At 42.9% G+C, this 19,924-nt stretch overlaps 1 protein-coding gene across 1 annotated transcript; it reads left to right on the top strand.

The window, feature by feature from the left end:
* Window positions 1–394: 394 nt before the first annotated feature.
* Window positions 395–19,536, top strand: LOC121539005 (grainyhead-like protein 3 homolog). The gene is made up of 15 exons (XM_041847167.2): window positions 395–489; window positions 2,693–2,804; window positions 2,902–2,963; window positions 3,700–3,949; window positions 4,146–4,231; window positions 4,435–4,576; window positions 5,088–5,199; window positions 5,432–5,526; window positions 6,930–7,088; window positions 9,217–9,292; window positions 10,586–10,716; window positions 12,465–12,591; window positions 15,685–15,770; window positions 15,901–15,965; window positions 18,398–19,536. The coding sequence occupies exons 1-15, from the start codon at window positions 473–475 to the stop codon at window positions 18,513–18,515; spliced, it is 1,638 nt and encodes a 545-aa protein (XP_041703101.1). The 5' UTR covers window positions 395–472; the 3' UTR covers window positions 18,516–19,536.
* Window positions 19,537–19,924: the final 388 nt, after the last annotated feature.

Consider the following 19,924-nt stretch of genomic DNA (forward strand, 5'->3'; position numbering starts at 1 on the left):
GGCACCAAAACCACCAGTTGAATTTTCTCAACACTGTATAATGATGCTGAATTCTAAATTCTAAACCATTCTAAAACCTAGTTCCTGCAAAAACACTTAGTTTTCTCACTTTACATAAGAAGCATTTCACACCTTGGAGAAATCAATCTCACTCTTTTCTTTAACTCCTAATGAGATGGGTGAAACACTTTCCAGGATTGTCCTGCTAAGTACCCAACCATTCACACCTTGTTTTCCATCAGCACTGAAACAGTTAACTCCTCTACACCTGTCCTATCAGGCACCTGTCTCCAGAGCCCTCGGCCAATCAGGCGCGAGTGAGGGAAGCTACCTGTCAGCATGAAATAAATGTGGGGAGCTGGTGAGGACAGGAATCAAAACAGGCTCACTCTCATTGAGACGCACAAACCCACAACCACTAGAGGAGACTTTACCCAAAGGAACCTAAACTCTGCTGTCTTGGAAAGGAGTCATGACCAAAGAGATTGAGTAAGTTGACAGCTTCTTTATGTGGTTCTCTGTGACATGCTATGTTTGTAAGGCCATCATTGTAAATAAGAATTTGTTCTTAACTGACTTACCTAGTTAAATAAAAGGTTAAATAAATAAAAAAATCTATGATTTACGGGGTTAAAGGGGGTGTTTTGTGGCTAGAATGTGTTCCTTAAAGGAAATGTGTTTGGACTTGTGTCTTGTGGTATATACCTGCTAAGGTAAAATGCAACCAGTCGTATTAGACAGTCTAATATTTTAATGCCACGTTCACGTAAGTAAGTTATTTGCGTAGAGCTTCCTATTGATTGTTTCCCAAATGGGAAACTCTGGATCGTCTTTCTTTTCTACGATAACCGCGTGAACGTGGCATAAGTGCATCCGTTGGTTGGAATGATGTAAGGCCCTTTGGCTGTAACTGCTTTTGGTTCTGCAACAGTCTACCTCTTAATTTCCCTTCCTCTGATCCTTTATCTAAACTTTTCTGCTGAGGGCCAGAATAGATAATGATGCAAGCGCTGACTTGTCCATTCATTCATCTTCTGTTGAACAGTAAGAGTTACCTACACTTCCTGAGAGAGAGGGTGAGATATGCAGGGCCCCCCCCCTTCTCTTCCTCTTTATGTTGTGCAATGAGACCCCCATGTGAAAGGTGTGTTTTTTTGAAAAAAACGTATATTTTGTGGAGAACCCCCCCCTGAATGTGTTGGAGAGCCTGGTACATGACGAGGTGGAATGTATTGAATTACATAACGTAGTGGTGAAACTCTAGACAGGGATTCTCTATTGTAACATCTGTATTGAGCAGTATTTAGGGGAAGAACCTTACCAAAAAAGATTGCAGTCAGAGTGCAGTACACTGCAATTATAATAATATAATATAATATGCCATTTAGAAGACACTTTTATCCAAAGCGACTTACAGTCATGCGTGCATACATATATTTTTTTTTTTTGTGTATGGGTGGTCCCGGGGATCGAACCCACTACCTTGGCGTTACAAGCGCCGTGCTCTACCAGCTGAGCTACAGAGGACCAGTATACTGCAATTACTGCGTCCAAAATACCACAGTCGACTGCAGTTACTGCACTTTTACTGCAGTTTCAAAACTGCAATCTTTTTTTGTAAGGGGAAGAGTAGCTAATGGAATGTTGTAGTGTTAATGTACACTGAGGCAGGTGAGTGTCTGTAGAGGGAGAAACAGGTGTATCTTAGAACAGGTGTCTGTTGTTAAATCAGTCTTTGCAGTGGTGGGTTGCAGTTTTGAGAGAAGGCATTTTAGTAAACAGTTGTATAGGTATCTTAAGAGGTATAGAATGACAGTGATAATTTTATGCTAATAAGCCTCATTGTAATTCTCTCTGTCCTGGTCAAACACAGTGGGATGTCAATGCCTGAAGTCTTCCTTTTGTTGTCAGCATATTATGTGGTAGCTCAAAGGTAAACCTGCTCTGTTTGCACGCTGGCCACTCAACTTACAGGAGGCGTACCCCACTCTCAGTAGCCAGGAAATTCCCAAAACAAAATCCCACTTTTCTTTCTGTTTATCCTGAGGAGTTACTGATCCTTCCCCTAAATCCCTTGTTTTGTGTCTGGACTTTTGGCAAACTTTTGGAAACTCAGATCTCCCAGGTGACAGCTCGGATCCTGACCTTTTTACTTAAAAATCACTACGACCCTAGGAGGGGAAAGGCTTATAACAAATAAGTTCTCATAAGTGATTTCTTTATTTTTATTTTTTTTTAAACATGATACTGTTCTAAGGTAACTGATATTATGATCCAGTTCTAGTTAACGTAATAATTTTGAGGTTATACAAGGCATATTTGTGTGTGGGTGAGCTCTTGACACCTATGCGGTGAGCAGCCAAATCTTAATAAGATCTGTGGTTTTGCAATCGAAACCCTCCTCCTAGCCCAGGGGCAAGTATGTGCAGCGCTTAAGGTTGTTCTTAGCATGCAGACACTCACACCATAAAGTCTTGCATTTCTACTACAAAGGTTAACATATGCACAGGCAAAGAGGCACTTCCCACAGCCAAAACATGCCAAAAACTGAATTTAATTATTAAGTCAAGTGCTACCTCCTTCACTGCAATGCTTTATTCAGAATGTGAAGCCTACCAATTTGATCTGTATTATATCTATCTATAATGGTGAGTTCATTAATGTGATTTTTCTGCTGGTCTGTGCGCTGCAGGACTCTGGGATTGGTCCTTCAGAACGAGAGCTTCAACTACCAGTGTTACAATAACCTCATCATGGACTCCTGGGCCTACACAGACAGCCTGCTCACCTACGAGCAGTGCAAGGTAACGTGTGTGTTATAACACCCGTTTAAGTTCAACCTGTCTCCTCTGTATGTGTGTTGTACTGAAACAACTCCCTGTTGTTGTCTCATGTTCACAGACACCAAAAGAACAGAAAATGGTTGCATGCAGCCGAGGCAGCAGTATGTACAAGCCAGAGAGGTAAGATTGATATCTAAGCAATTTTTTTACACTACCAAGAGTATAGGCTTGATTGAGCGATCAGGGTAAAGGCCAAGAGAATGTCACCTGTCAATCAAACCGTAGAGGCAGACACTAAAGGGGTATGGGGAAGATAGGAGGTTAAAGGGATTTTTAAGTGGTTCCCGGGTGGTATTGGGAGTTCCTATGTCGTGGAGTCAAGCCTCTTCACATGGAGTCAAGCCCCTTTACATGGAGTCAAGCAGCAGAGAAAGGGCAGGGCTTTGGCGAGGTCAGAGTTGGGTGAGCTAGTGGCTAATCCCCCTGTCAAACAGAACCCCAAGGGATTATGGGCCGTGGTACACCTCCTCCTGAAAAACACAGTCTCTGACTCACAAAAGGAGGAGAAGCAGCCCCAGCTCTCCCTCTCACTCACCCTCTCTTTTGTCTGGGTTGAAAAATTGCCGTCGGTGGCCGCGCTGTTGTCCCGTCAAACACGGCAGTCAGTCCCATAGATAAACTCAAATAAAGAAAGAGGGAAACAATATTGGGATTAGGCGGTAAACTCTCTTTAGTTCACTTTCAGTAGCACTGTGTGCTCAGTGGACTCTGAGAACTACACTGGCTTTATTCATGCTTTATTGACTTTTACACATTTGTAGTCTGTAATTGTGTGTATGTGTGCTGCTGTACAAAAGAGGGGGTGGCCAATTGGGTTTGTCCTGTATCTAAACTCCTCCCCCTCCCCACAACCCAGGACACTGAGTGGCTCCTCCCCCGAGCTGGTCTCCCTGGAGACGCCTACCAACATCATCAACAACCCCCAGGAGGCGCTGGACCTCAACAGCAAGCTATCGTCTCTCTGCCCCCCCTCTGTCCCCCAAAACCCTCTCCCCCTCAACTCCAGTGCCGACACCTATGACAAGCAGGCCATCAACAACATGTTCGACTCCCTGCTCTCCCAGAAGTGGCCCACAGAGACAGTCTTCCCTGAGGCCACCACTGAGGTAAGCTTACAGCTTTAACCAGAGCAGCCATCTTGTTTATTTGTCTATATCACAACTGGTGGTGTCCTTTGTACATTTTCATCTCTGGCAACTTCTCATCTCCCCTTTCACTTCTAGTTTCCCTCCATCTCTCTCTTTCTTTCTTTTTTCACATTCCATCTCCTCGTTACTATTTTCTTGTGTTGCCCTGAAACAGGCTCTACCCTACAGCGATCCCTTTACCAAGCAGCCCAGCCCAGTGTACTCTGACTCCTACACCAACTCCCCTCCAGAGAGATACAGGTAGCTATGTGCCCTGGGAATCAAATCAAATTAGAACACCTGTGTGATGACTTCAAAGTCATTATGTCAGCTTGAACACTGAGCGATGCCCAGTATCGCTAATGCTAATCTAATTAGGCTAAAGGTAATGAATATCATTGACATTCCAATGGCAAAGCATAATGCTGACCATTACCATTCTTCTCTGTCTTTTCTGTCTCCAGGAATGATTTCCAGTTCATTCTGGGAGCCCCTCAAGCCACCCAGCACAAGTCGTCCCAGCTGCCCATGGTTTACCTCAACAAAGGCCAGTTCTACCCAATCTCCCTACAGGGGGTGGACAGCCTGTCCTCCAACAAAGTCAAGGTGAGCCGAGCTTTGATGACATCATAGGATGTTCTATCTGACACAACCCCAGCGAAAGTATGTTCCTTCAAAAAATCTCCCTTGGTTCACTATTGTTGACTGTCATGGTGGATCAGGGCAGGAACGTTGTTCTCTCTTCTTGTGATGAGTGATTTTGTTTTTGGTGTTCCGCCAGGCTCTGTACATACTTCGTATGGCGGGGCCAAACCCAATGCATGTCAGCCAGTTAGTCAGGCCGAGAGGGAGAACAGGGGGAGAGGTGAGGCGCTAAAGGCCTGGGTGACAGCCCTCTCTTTTCTCAGTTGAAAAGAGAGTACACACACAAGCCCTGCTAATAGCTGGTGACAATTCCAGGAGAGAATTGGGGATTTGGAGTAATAAATGCAGCGGCTGACATCTGAATGAAACGGGCCCAGTAGTTTGTCTTTCTCTGAGTCAACGATGCACTCAACGTACACAAAATGTACCTTGTCTGATGGTCTCTCTCTCTCTCTCTCCTCTCTTTCTCCAGACGGTTGTCATGGCGGTGTTTGAGAATGACAAGAGTGCAGAGATCCAGCTGAGGTGCTGGAATCACTGGCACGCAAGGCAGCCGACCGTTAAGCAGAGGGTCATTGACATCGGTATGCACAGCAGCCTTTACCATGTACACACAAACACAAGCATAGTATAGTAACAGAAAATGTCAATGACTGGAAGATTTTATCAGTTGTTGTTGTTGCTTTTTCGTAGGCCTGTATTTCTTCAGAAGAGATAACCACAATCTGGTTTCTTTCATAAGCCTGGATCTTTTCAGGGCAGATAACCACTTAATTATCTCTGAACTAAATCAATATCTTTCTATCTATCTTCTAGCTGACTACAAAGAGGTCTTCAGCGGCATCAGCCATGTGGAAGAGGTGGCCTTCAACGCTCTGTCCTTCATCTGGAACCCCAATGAGGAAGCTAAAGTAAGAGCAGCCAGGAAACTGGCGCAACAGTGGAAAAACACACACGCTGACACACACACTTGCACACACACAGATAAAGTCATAGCGCTTGTAACGCCCCTATTATTTACCTAGCCACGCTATCCGTTCAGATGAAATGGGGCGATGAGGGAGCGCTGAGGGTTGGGAGGGGAGGAATCCCTGGCATGCGGCCGCCCCGGGGCGCCTGTCACCACAAGGCAAGAGCGACATGTCGAGAACGCTTACTGCAATCTGTTCACACCCATAGGGGTGGGGCAGTGAAACTCACTGCAGGTGGAGAGAGGGGGAGAGAGAGAGAGGGAGAGAGAGAGAGAGAGAGAGAGAGGGAGACAGAGAGGGAGACAGAGAGAGAGGGAGAGAGAGAGAGAGAGAGAGAGAGAGAGAAAGACAGAGACAGAGGGAGAGACAGAGACAGAGAGAGAGAGAGGGGAAAAGACAGGTTGGAAGGAATGAGAGAGAGAAAAGCTAATTTCAACACCTGTTGTCACAACCAGTGATCTACTAACTCATCCCACTTTACGACTGGCCCCAGAACAAGTCTGTTAAAATCAGGGCCTCTTATATCCTGAAACCTTACCAAGACACAGCCATTGTGGAAACATGCTAGACTTTTCTGTTATACTGTATGTCTGTACATTTTTCCACAAGTGGAGGGTTCCCAATCCAAAAAGGTGTCATCACAACACGTGTCCATAGATTCCCAGTTTTTGTTTTGTTAAGCTTTTTCTGTCCCCACACTTCTTCCCGATCAGAGATGTGTCTAGGCTTGTCACTCAATCCTTTTATTTTCTCTGTCACACCTAAGAGAAAATATCATAATTGGACGTCATTGGTCAAAGAGTAGCCAGCCAGCCACCCACACACACGCGACGTTCTCTCTCTGTATCACTTCTTATTATATGACATTGAATAGAACAGCAGTGAAGCAATTGTGAATCGCGTAAATGGTTTAATGATTCTCAAAGTTCTCATTACTGCGCCAGGACCTTTTTGAAGAGCACCAAAACAGTTCTAGAAAGTTCTCCAATTCAGTAGCTGTTTAATTTTTTTAATTTATTAGGATCACCATTGGCCAATGCTAATGGCGACAGCTAGTCTTACTGGGGTCCGACACATTACAGAAAAATTACTTTTAACATGTAGTTTGCATGTGTATCTATCAGTTACACATACATGTCAGTACATGCACACAAAATGTAGGTAGCATACGGGAGAGGCGTTGTGCCGTGAGGTGTTTCTTTATTTGTTTTTTGAAACCAGGTTTGATGTTCACTTGCGCTATATAAGATGAAGGGAGTTCCATGCATTCATGGCTCTGTATAATACTGCACATTTCCTTGTCTGATATCATGTTAACCCTCTTATCCTCTCTCCTTCTCCAGGTGTACATTGGCATCAACTCTCTGAGTACAGACTTCTCCTCTCAGAAGGGAGTGAAGGGGCTTCCTCTCAACCTCCAGATCGACACCTATGATTTCAGCACCGGCACCAACCGCCTCATCCACAGAGCTGCCGTCCAGGTCAAAATCTTCTGTGATAAGGTCAGTAAAGATCTCTATGTATCTCAAATGTCAAATTTTTTGAAGGGCTTATAGATGTGTCGTAGATGGGTTGTTATTCAGAAAGTATTCAGACCCCTTCCCTTTTTCCACATTTTGTTACGTTACAGCCTTATTCTAAAATTTATTAAATAAATTGTTTTACTCATCAATCTACACACAATACCCCATAATGACAAAGCGAAAACATTTTTTTTGCTAATTTTACTAAAATATAAAACAGAAATACCTTATTTACATAACTGTTCAGACCCTTTGCCATGAGACTCGAAATTGAGCTCAGGTGCATCCTGTTTCCATTGATCATCCTTGAGATGTTTCTACAACTTGATTGGAGTCCACCTGTGGTAAATTAAATTGATTGGACATGATTTGAAAAGGCACACACCTGTCTACATAAGGTCCCACAGTTGACAGTGCATGTCAGAGCAAAAACCAAGCCATGAAGTTGAAGGAATTGTCCATGGAGCTCCGAGACAGGATTGTGTCGAGGCACAGATCTGGGGAAGGGTACCAAAAAATTTCTGCAGGTTTGAAGGTCCCCAAGAACACAGCGGCCTCAATCATTCTTAAATGTGAGAAGTTTGGAACCACCAAGACTCTTCCTAGAGCTGGCCGCCCGGCCAAACTGAGCAATCGGGGGAGAAGGGCCATGGTCAGAAAGGTGACCAAAAACCCGATTGTCACTCTGACAGAGCTCCAGAGTTCCCCTGTGGAGATGGGAGAACCTTCCAGAAGGCCAACCATCTCTGCAATACTCCATCAATCAGGCCTTTATAGTAGAGTGGCCAGGCGGAAGCCACTCCTCAGTAAAAGGCTATATGACAGCCGCTTGGAGTTTGCCAAAAGGCACCTAAAGGACTCTCAGCCCATGAGAAACAAGATTCTCTGGTCTGATGAAACCAAGATTGAACTCTTTGGCCTGAATGCCAAGCGTCACATCTGGAGGAAACCTGGCACCATCCCTACGGTGAAGCATGGTGGTGGCAGCATCATGCTGTGGGGATGTTTTTCAGCGGCAGGGACTGGGAGACTAGTCAGGATCGAGGGAAAGATGAACGGAGCAAAGTACAGAGGGATCCTTGATGAAAACCTGCTCCAGAGCGCTCAGAACCTCAGACTGGGGTGAAGGTTGACCTTCCAACAGGACAACAACCCTAAGCACACAGCCAAGACAACGCAGGAGTTGCTTCGGGACATCCAACCTGACAGATCTTGAGAGGATTTGCAGAGAAGAGCGGGAGAAACTCCCCAAATACAGGTGTGCCAAGCTTGTAGCATCATACTCAAGCAGACTCAAGGCTGTAATCGCTGCCAAAGGTGCTTCAACAAAGTACTAAGTAAAGGGTCTGAATACTTATGTAAATGTGATTTCCTTTTTTTTTCTTCATAAATTTGCAAAAATGCCTAAACCTGTTTTTGCTTTGTCATTATGGGGTATTGTGTGTAGCTTGATGAGGAAAACAAACAATTTAATCCATTTTAGAATAAGGCTGTAACGTAACAAAGTCAAGGGGTCTGAATACTTTCTGAATGCACTGTATGCTTTACAATATATATTTAGTGGTGTCCTCCAAGGTTTGGTACTAAGTCCTATACAGTTAATGTATCTCTAGTTTATGACCTAAAGCTGTGCAGGTGACAAAAATAGATGCTTTAATCTCAGAGTTGTCTGGTTCATAAATTGAACCTATGTCATTAATCCCATTGTTGGCTTGAAATCCGATAGTTGTCGTCAAAAGCCCCTATGGCCATGTAATCTTTTCAATCTATCCGCCTTTTGGACTGTCATCCGCTGCCACTAGCTGTTTTGACACAGTAGCGTGATAATGTGTTGTGGCGCTCACTGAGACACAAGCCAAACAAACTGGTTTAGCAGCTGGTGAATGAGTGTTGTGTCATGAATGTGGTCCCTCTTATTCGCTCTATTACAATGTGGGGGGGGTGACCGGACCATAGTACTAGTTAGGCTAGCTCAACCATGACAGAAAAACTGATTTGTATTATTTTATTGCTGCTTCTTCTCTAAGAGATGCACCTATTGTATGGCGGACTGGTTAGTGTGTCAGAGTAGAGTTGTGACCGTGTGTGTCTGGGTCTTTCTCCTCAGGGTGCGGAGAGGAAGATGAGAGATGAGGACAGGAAGAGGAGCAAGAGAAGGGGCAAGACTGTCATCGACTCCAAAAGTACGAGTTCTTCAGGCACCGTCTTATTATAGAAAAATAATCACAACCTACATCCGCACACAAACACTAACCCAATGACAGATGTAAACCCCAGGAGACATCTAACACCATGCTGTGTCTAACAGGCTGACTACAACAGGCGTCCACGTGCACCATCGCACATGTTGATTTTGTCCATGCACACCAGACGCAATCAGGAGACGCAGGTTGAAATATCAAAACGAACTCTGAACCAACTATATTCATTTGGGGACAGGTCGAAACGCATTAAACATTTATGGACATTTAGCTAGCTAGCTTGATGTTGCTAGTTAATTTGTCATGGGATATAAACATTGGGTTGTTATTTTACCTGAAATGCACAAAGTCCTTTTTTCCTGGATCTTTGTAGAACTTTGACCCATTTTGAGTCACCTAAAATCGTGTGTTCTCTACTCCGACAATTAATCCACAGATAAAAGGGGAAATTTAGTTAGTTTCTAGGCATCTATCCCCCTTCAGTCTTCTTCTTCTTCTTAGTCTTCTTCTTCTTCTTCTTCTTCTGTGGACTTTATATGGCGCTTGGCAACCAGCTTTAAGGTGCATTACCACCACCAACTGGACTGGAGTGTGGACCTCAGTTCAGCTTTCAGTCACCCACGTGGGTATAGGCTCCTAAAAACCAATGAGGAGATGGGAGAGGCGGGACTTGCAGCATGTCAAGGGTGAAAAATAGAACCAAGTTCTATTTTAGCGCCTGGCTACGCAGAAGCTTGTTCGCGCGCGCGAGCAGTTTGGATGAAAAGATTGAATAACATGTACATTTATTTTGCAACGCTCGCACAAGAAACGCAAGCGGTGTGGTTAGCGTGTCAGAACATGCAAATAACTAATTTCATTACAGTTTGGGTATCTGCTTTCATGATGAGGCTTGGCCTTCACAAGCCCAACTCAACTCCATTACGTGATTTAAATAGTCTGACTAAATCAGCAGTGAAATAAGACAAGCAGGAAAGAAATCCTGCATTCTCCGTCTGTGATTGTAATTTAAGGCCCCATGGGTTTCTAACGAAATTGGCATTTTGGGATTTATCCCCACTTGTATAAATAGTGTCACTGTTCAGTACCTATTCTTCCTTAAAGAGGAGAATTCAGTCTCACAAGCATTACAATGTCATAGAGCCAATTTCCCAGACTCAGGTTAACCCTACTCCTAGACTAAAAAGCACCCAGAAAACCAGCCCTTTAGGTCTTAATTAAACAGGCGATTCTATAATGCCCATTCTAACCCAGTGTTCTCCTCTTCCTCCTCAGCCAACAAGGCAGTAGTGTCCAGCTCCATGGGAAGTGACAGCACCTTCTTCAAGACCCTGGAGGACCACGTCACCAACCCTGTCCTCTTTATCCCAGAGATGCACCTCTCCAACATGCAGCGCTGTGGCCTGGTAGGTCTCCCCCCTCTCTCCTCCCTCCTCTCTCTTCCCTCCTCCCTCCTCCCTCGTCTTGGAGTTCACCACCACAACAGTGAGTTGAGTCATGTTCCCTGCTATCCTGGGACTGTAGCTTGGGGCTCTGGCACACAAAGGGGGGGGAAAAAGGGATGGTGTGGGAAAACAAGTTTGTGGGAAAAGTGGGTTGGGATAAGGGAGAGAGTCAGGGAGAGTGAGGAGAGGCAGACGCCGAGATCAGACTATCTAATTGGTGGGCTATTCAGATTCCTCGACTCGAAACTCGACTCTAGTGTGACTGACACACGGGATAACCTGCAGGAACCTACACAAAGACACACACACTCACCTGGCACACACACTCACCGAGCCCCCCTTTTCAGTGATATTGACTCAAGCTAGTGGAGGTGGTAAGAGCTGCTGTTCTGACAGGCCTTTAGTTCCCACAGTCTGGGCTTTAGGGAGTGGGGAGTGTGGAGGGGGAGTGGGTGTGTGGAGTGGGAGTGGGTGTGTGGAGGGGGAGGGGGAGTGGGTATTTGGAGGGGGAGTGTGGAGGGGGAGTGGGTGTGTGCTCAGTCTGCTACCAAGTGTTAATACCAAGTGTATATCTCACTGGTCATCCCCAAAGCCAACACCTCCTTTGGCCGCCATTCCTTCCAGTTCTCTGCTGCCAATGACTGGAACGAACTGCAAAAATCTCTGAAGCTGGAGACTCTTATCTCCCTCACTAACTTTAAGCATCAGTTGTCAAAGCACCTTACCGATCACTGCACCTGTACACAGCCCATCTGAAATTAGCCCACCCAACTACCTCATCCCCATATTGTTCTTTATTTTGCTCATTTGCACCCCAGTATCTCTATTTTCACATCATCTCTTGCACATCTATCATTCCAGTGTTAATACTAATTGTAATTATTTTGCACTATGGCCTATTTATTGCCTTACCTCCATAACTTACTACATTTGCACACACTGTATATATATTTTCTGTTGTATTTTTGACTTTATGTTTTGTTTTACCCCATATTTAACTCTGGGTTGTTGTTTTTATCGCACTGCTTTGCTTTATCTTGGCCAGGTCGCAGTTGTAAATGAGAACTTGTTCTCAACTGGCTTACCTGGTTAAATAAAGGTTAAATAAAAATAAATAAATAAATAAAAAATACTTACTAGACACTGCTTTAAGAGAGGAAGCAAGGGAGAGATGTGCCCTAATTTAGGATAAAGGTGAAGGGGGTCATTTGCTTTTCTGAGCTCTGGGATGATTTACAAGACTTATTTGAGTCCCATACATCGTTCCATCTGTCAAAGAAAATATGGTCTTAGATAAATGTCTTAGAAAATCCCAGTTTCTTAAGAGGGGAGAGAACTGAAAAATCCCCAAACGAATTAATGTTATCTTGATAAGTAAAAGTGTCTGGAAATGTTCTGTCTTATATACAATAAAAAATTAGACTCGCTTGTGACCGGTTGTGAAACTAACGTCTCTGATAGTCTAGATAGATAAACGTATTGTCTGGAACCTTTTATCTATCTGCATAACGTATTGTCTGGAACCTTTTATCTATCTGCATCTGTGTCACCATTCATGTTTGTCTCTACAGGGTCATGGGAGACGTATTTAGCAGTGATAATAATAACATTCCTATTCATGACTGTCCCAGCCATACTATGGCTGGGATGGGAAATGAAGCAATAACATTCTATAGAGGAGCTGTACCTAATGATTGTTCTCTGTGTAGGCACCTCCCACAACACTGGAAGAAGTTGAAAGGACCTCCCTGAAGAGACTGTACCCTGATAGAGTGGACCAGAGCAGTGGTAGCCCACCTCCAAGCAAGCAGGCCAGATTGGAGGAACAACAGAGAGGTAAAGAGAAAAATACAATTGAAAGTACAGTGCACTTTCTGAATGGAAATGGAATTGGCCAAACCCAAAGCGGGTATACAGACAATACATACGGTACGATGCAAAGAATGAGTTGTCAATATCAAAACCAGAGTACTACTGTGTTCCTGGTCTGTTACACAACCTGACGTATTCTGTTGCAGTAGCGGTGCGTGGATAAAATCACTGGGGAAGCCAAGCCAGAAAAAAAGGGTGTTGTGATAATTGCGTTGTTTGCTCTAGAAGCAGTTAGTTCATATACCTTGTGAAAGTGATATATACAGTATATATATATAAGGCTGAGACAATAAGAAGACACAGTGGCAGAATAAATTCAACCACACCTTTGTTTCATCACAAAACCGGAGAGCAACATCTGTCCGGTGAAGTCCACAAAGCATATTGAATGTAACAAACAGTTACATGACCTACAGCATGGTCAAGCAAGGTAATGTTTCTGACATTTTTGGACTACTAAACAACTATTGATGTAGAACCACGGAGAGTTATTGCAAGTCGCAAAGAAAATAGGAGCTGCCCCTACAATTCCAGAACCATTTCAAAATCAAATCACGTTTAGTCTAATATAGTGACAACTTAAAGATACCAAAAACAATTTAGTCCAAACAACGTAAGCTACACACAAAAAAATTTGAAACGCAACATGCAACAATTTCAAAGATTTTACTGAGTTATAGTTCATATAAGGAAATCAGTAAATTGAAATAAATTCATTAGGCCCTAATCTATGGATTTCACATGACTGGGAATACAGATATGCATCTGTTTGTCAAAGATACCTTAAAAAAGGTAGGGGCGTGGATCAGAAACCCAGTCAGTGTCTGGTGTTACCACCATTTGCCTCATGCAGCGCGACATATCTCCTTCACATAGAGTTGATCAGGATGTTGATTGTGGCCTGTGGAATGTTGTCCCACTCTTCTTCAATGGCTGAGCCAAGTTGCTGGATATTGGCGGGAACTGGAACACGCTGTCGTACACGTGGATCCAGAGCATCCCAAACATGCTCAATGGGTGACATGTCTGGTGAGTATGCATGCCATGGAAGAAATGGGACATTTTCAGATTCCAGGAATTGTGTACAGATCCTTACGACATGGGGCCGTGCATTATCATGCTGAAATATGAGGTGATGGCGGCGGATGATTGGCACGACAATCGGCCTCAGGATCTTGTCACGGTATCTCTGTGCATTCAAATTGCCATCAATAAAATGCAATTGTGTTCATTGTCCTTAGTTTATGCCTGCCCATTCCATAACCCCACCGCCACCATGGGGCACTCTGTTCACAACGTTGACATCAGCAAACCGCTCACCCACACAACGCTATACACGCTGTCTGCCATCTGCCCGGTACATTTGAAACTGGGATTCATCCGTGAAGAGCACACTTCTCCAGCGTGCCAGTGGCTATCGAAGGTGAGCATTTGCCCACTGAAGTCAGTTACTACGCTGAACTGCAGTCAGGTCAAGACCCTGATGAGGACGACAAGCACGCAGATTAGCTTCCCTGAGATGGTTACTGATAGTTTGTGCAGAAATTATTCTGTTGTGCAAACCCACATCTTCATCAGCTGTCCAGGTAGCCGGACGTGGAGAAGCCGGACGTATAGGTCCTGGGCTGGCGTGGTTACACGTGGTCTGCGGTTGTGAGGCCGGTTGGACGTACTGCCAAATTCCCTAAAACGACATTGGAGGTGGCTTATGGTAGAGAAATTAACATTACATTCTGTGGCAACAGCTCTGGTGGACATTCCTGCAGTCAGCATGCCAATTGCACATTCCCTATTATTGGCCCCAGCACAAGGTGCACTTGTGTAATGATCGTGCTGTTTAATCAGCTTCTTGATATGTCACACCTGTCAGGTGGATGGATTATCTTGGTAAAGGAGAAATTCTCAGGGATGTAAACAAATGTGTGCACAAAATTTGAGAGAAATAAGCTTTTTGTGCATATGGAACATTTCTGGTATCTTTTATTTCAGCTCATGAAACATGGGACCGACACTTTTACATGTTGCGTTTATATTTTAGTTCAGTATAAATATGTGGCTGTCCATGGTTCTGATTTGTGTGTGTGTGTATGCCATCCTCCTCTCTTTCGTGTTGATGAAACCGTCTATGACTGTCATACAGTACACGTTTTACATTTTTGTTGTCCTAGGCTAACTGGCAATAAATGCTTGCTCGCTAGCCTAACTTCCTTTCATGGGCAACGATGAGCATACTAGTTAACATTAGCCTACTACATCTAGCTACATATTGAACTTCCATCCTGTCAGGCACAATGTAAAAATGTATGGTTAAATCAGAATCGCTGTTATAATCATTGGCCAGTACGGAGAATGAAGTAAAACCACAAGTCCAAATCCCTATCTCCATCCATGGCTAATTTAGGAAAAGGGCCAATTTTAGCTAGCTAGCCACCGGAGAACAACAACACATCGAGATGCAACAATTCAAGTTCTGTCAGTGACATTTGGTATTTTGATCTGATGGACTGGTGTAAAGCCAAATCCAAACTCGCTTCCCTTGAAAAAAAATGTGGGTGCGCCAGGACCATTCACAGTTGAGCTCACTCAGTTTAGCTCAACGCTGATTGGCTATTATTTCATACTTTTTTTTATCAAGGGAGGTCAAATTCTCACTGGCTTCCTTGAATTCAATGCTACGGGTGGCAAGAATATCATACTCTTTTTGACCAGAAAGCATCAGATAGATGGGCTATACATACAGAGACAAAGGGGCGCTGTTTCGCTCAATTGGATGCTTCCTCCGGTGAGATACAAAATTATGAAACACAGAGAGACGAAAGATACGTTATTTTATGTACATTTTTTATTTGTTTCATTTTCTAGGGAAGCCTGGCTTCCCTTGGCATCCGTGAATACACGTCACTGTTCTGTTGTCCTGTTTTCTCCTGGTCTGGTACACAACCTGACGTATTATGTTGTCCTGTTTTCTCCTGGTCTGGTACACAACCTGACGTGTTCTGCTGTCCTGTTTTCTCCTGGTCTGGTACACCTGACGTGTTATGTTGTCCTGTTTTTCAGTACTCCTGTACGTGAGAACAGAGTCCGAGGAGGTGTTCGATGCTCTCATGCTCAACACCCCAACTCTGAAAGGCCTGAGACAAGCGGTAAGTAGTACACTCTTAATACTTATTCCTTACCCAACATTGTTGTCATTGTCCAAGCATCTCATCGTTCAAGCATGAGAGAATACTGTAGTTGACAGTGATACTCATCTTTCCTTTGTTCCTTTCTCAGATTTCTGAAAAGTATGGCATGCAAGAGGACACCATCGGGAAAATATACAAGAAATGCAAAAGAGGGTAAATTACTTTCTGAGGCCTTGATCTGTGTTTTTACATCAAGAGGAACAAGTGTTAGCATTAGCTATGCTACATAATTAGCAATTGTATTCCTAAGTAGCATTAGCAAGTTACAGTAAATTGAAGGAAAACTGATTGGATTTGACTAAGTAGGTGCGCTGCAGGATATACTACTTACCGTAAAAACTTAAATTAATAGCCCAGGTGTTTATTTGCTTAAATCACTGAACACAACAGGAGCTTATTAGAGACAGGCTTTTATTTGAACCAGGCATCTATTTCCTTAATAGACACAGCTTTCACTCATTTCATAGTTCATTGTTTAATTCCAGCATTCACTTCCAGCATTTAAATCAATTTCTTAATTTCCTGCACTGTGTTATCATTTACACACTGTCACATTTATTTTGTCTTAGTATGCCTCTAAAAAATTGACAGAATAATACTTATCCTCTTTCACTGTGCATTTTCGGTAGTTCTTACTTTCGCCACTATAGGGCGATCTGCCGATTTCTGAGGGTCTGTACTCCCGAAGTTATTGACTGTTTTTGTGCATGTCAGTTAGCTAACCGTTCTCTGCTGTTAGCAGCCAATGGCTAGCAGTTTCTTACTGGCGATAGAAATGGATGATTGACATAATTTTTTGTTGTTGTCATTACTGAATTATTCAATGTAGCAAATCAAACATTAAACCTCGTACACAATTTATGGTAATTCATGGTAACCTCAAACAGTTCATTTAGACCCAGCGTTTGTCTGAAGCAGGTGTTTATTTGCGGAAATGTGTGCAGTTGCCCAGCTATTAAAGGGGACAGGTGGCTATTTGTGACTCAGCGTTTAATTAATGTTTTATGGTACCTCGTTTGAATCTTGGTTGAAGTCTTTTTCAAAACTTTTTTTTGTTTAATTTTGTACAACTTTTTTATTTAGTAGATCAGCTTCAATATTGCAGATAGATTCTGGGTTCTGTCAAACTAATTGTTAGCATAGTTTCTAATCCCCCTATTTAAAAATGTTCCCCCAACCCTACCACCCCTCCCCTGATTGGAGTAAACCAATGGACAACAATACATCTTCTATTGATACATACAGCTATTTTCACTCTCATATACAGAACACTCTAATCTTAATTCCAACCCTCAGATGTCCACAGACTAACCCATCTTTCCCAGTACTCTACCATTTTACTATTTCTTTTTGCAATACATCCTTCTATTTTACTGTGATGTCCTCAGTAAGGAAACCAACCAAAGTTGACAGACCGGCTAGGTGAGCTAGCTAGCTCGATGTCTGCTGGAATGTAGGGCGGCAGGTAGTTTAGTGGTTAAGAGCATTGTGCCAGTAACCGAAAGGTCGCTGGTTTTAATCCCCGAGCCGGCTAGGTGAAAAATCTGTCGATGTGCCCTTGAGCAAGGCACTTAACCCTAATTGCTCCTGTAAGTCACTCTGGATAAGAGCGTCTGCTAAATGACAAAACAAATATATATATATAAAATAAAAATTTGCTCTTCCGAAAAAGAAACAGGATGGAAAGATGGATGAGTTAGCCGATTTGTTTTACTTTACAGTATTTATGTTTCTGTAATCTGATCTACCCATCCCGTAGCTACACCAAGTAGAAGTGTTTTGGTCTATTTGTTTTGTTGAGTGAAAATAGGTACCTACTCTGATAGACAAGGGTTTTGATTTAAGGCGGAGGGAGCCACCTTATTGTGAAAATATGTGGTTGCCAGGTGCTTGCCATTGAATGGGAGTAACCTTTGAGGAAGAGCTGGTATCTCTATTGGCAACATGTGAACCATGAAATGAAATAATGGCGGCTATTGTGTGTTCAATGCTTGAGCCATAGTCTTTCGAAAGGATTTCTATACTATTCTAGTTTTACATCGAAGGTCTTTACGTTTACTGTAAAGGTGACAACATTTCCCTAAGCTTGAGATCTACCCCTAGTGGTAAAGTAGGCCTGCAGTCTTCACACAAGAATCCATGTCAATGAACGGGTGTAACGCAGTAAGGCAGTAATCTGTTGAAGCTGACTTGATGGAGAAGATTAGAGGGGGACTGTCACCCAGAATGCCGTGTGGTTCTTCTGTCACACCGCCCTGCTGTGTGGGGACATTACATGGAGAACCCAACAGGTTCTGTAGCATTCTCATTCCACGTATAGTCTTCAAATCAAGTCCCTTCCCTCCAGGTAGCGTGAGCAGGCAGGTCGCTTTTACTTACCGTAAAGCCAGGTTGCCCTCTGGGAAAAGGAGTCGGGCCTGATTAATTGTTTGCAGTGTTGAGGGAATTGGAGGCCTCTCACTCTTTTTGTTTCGTGACTACAAAATGTCTCAGCCAGACAGCAGCAAACAATTTACGTAACATGTAGCCTGTTATATAAAGTGTGGTACAAAACATGAATCTGTTCTTTGTCCGTTCTCTTTCAGGATATTCGTCAATATGGATGACATCATCATCGAACACTACAGCAACCACTCGGCATTCCTCATAGAGATCTCTGAAGTCATGAGCAGTCAGTTCCAGGTCACTCTCATGGAGTTATGAAGAGAGGGCGGACGTTTTTTATGTTCGGCCCACCAAATGGCAAGGTCTGCCCAATCAAACTGCCTGCCGATTTCAACCCTTTAAGCACTGCCCTGTGAGAGACTCTATTGGCCAGGCCAACAGGACAAAGACCAATGGGGCCAAAGAAGACACACCATCCGTTCAACCATTGAACAGACTTCAGACCAAATGCTTTATATTGATGCCAGTCACTGACTTTCTAAATACCATTTAACCCCCTTATGACTTTTTATTATGGTTTATATTTTATAACAGAGCGATTATGACTAATTATGATGACGATGCTGTAAATATTTTATGTAAATAGAAATTAATATGACGTTTGATTTATCTCTTTGAGGAGACCTACAGCGATACCATGACCCATTTTTCACAAACATCCACAAGCTACGTATTTCAATTTCAGGAGACATATCGTGAATGTTGTCAACTTTTTCAAAGACTGCCATTCTTGCTGCTTGTCATGTAGTTATCATTTCTTCCAAGAGATCTCAAGTAATGGGAACGGTGCCATTGTTTGATAGTAAAAAAAAGTGTATATATATATATATATATATATATATATATATACCATATTACTTCTCACACCATTATGTTTGCTATATAATGGTACTGCCAATAGGATAATGCTGTAGCCTGAATTGTCCAACACACACCCTAGATTGAACCAAAGTCACACATTTCCCACTTCACGGGTATTGCCTTCACAAAAACCTGAGTGGCCTTCTTTAATAGAAGACTGTACACATTTCTAGGTTGTATTGTGTTACCACAGAATTCTTCCCCCAAGCCACTGTGCTATAACCACTATGTTTCAGATCAACCCCTTTCAAAATCTTTTAGCTGAGTTTTTTGTGAAGGCTTTTGGATTTCTCTTTGTATGTTTTTGCAACATTTCAATGCTGTAGCTATATCCCTGTAATATATCTTCTGATTGACCATGGCGATTCTTTTGTATTGATACTCGTTTCAAAGATAAATAAAACATATACGAAAAGTGTACGGGTTTCTTTTTAATGGTTTTAGTATGCTAAGGTTTGAAGACGACCTATGATTCATCCACTTCAACTCAAATCTTACAGAATTACCCTAGACGCAGGCCTCTTACCAAGAAAATGTATGCAAATAGTTCAATTTATATTCCTTGTTTACGCCATTGAGCATATTAGAACATCGCCCAGGGAATTTAAACAGGCCTTTAGCACAGATACTGAATACATGTTCATGCTTGTGTTCTTAGCTCCAACAGTACAGTAATATCTAACAATACACACAAATCTAAAAAGTTAAAGAATGGAATTATGAAATATAGAAATATTAGGACGAGCAATGTCGGAGTCCAGAGTGTGTGAGAGTGTGTGTGTATATGTAATAAATAAATATATATA

This window comes from Coregonus clupeaformis, chromosome 21 (assembly GCF_020615455.1).
Source record: "Coregonus clupeaformis isolate EN_2021a chromosome 21, ASM2061545v1, whole genome shotgun sequence".
In the NCBI taxonomy this organism is placed as follows: domain Eukaryota; kingdom Metazoa; phylum Chordata; class Actinopteri; order Salmoniformes; family Salmonidae; genus Coregonus; species Coregonus clupeaformis.

Coding starts and splice junctions, on each gene's coding strand:
- LOC121539005 (XM_041847167.2), top strand. Junction 3,950..4,145: donor TCCCTGAGGCCACCACTGAG/GTAAGCTTACAG, acceptor GCCCTGAAACAG/GCTCTACCCTACAGCGATCC. Junction 12,592..15,684: donor ATTGGAGGAACAACAGAGAG/GTAAAGAGAAAA, acceptor CCTGTTTTTCAG/TACTCCTGTACGTGAGAACA.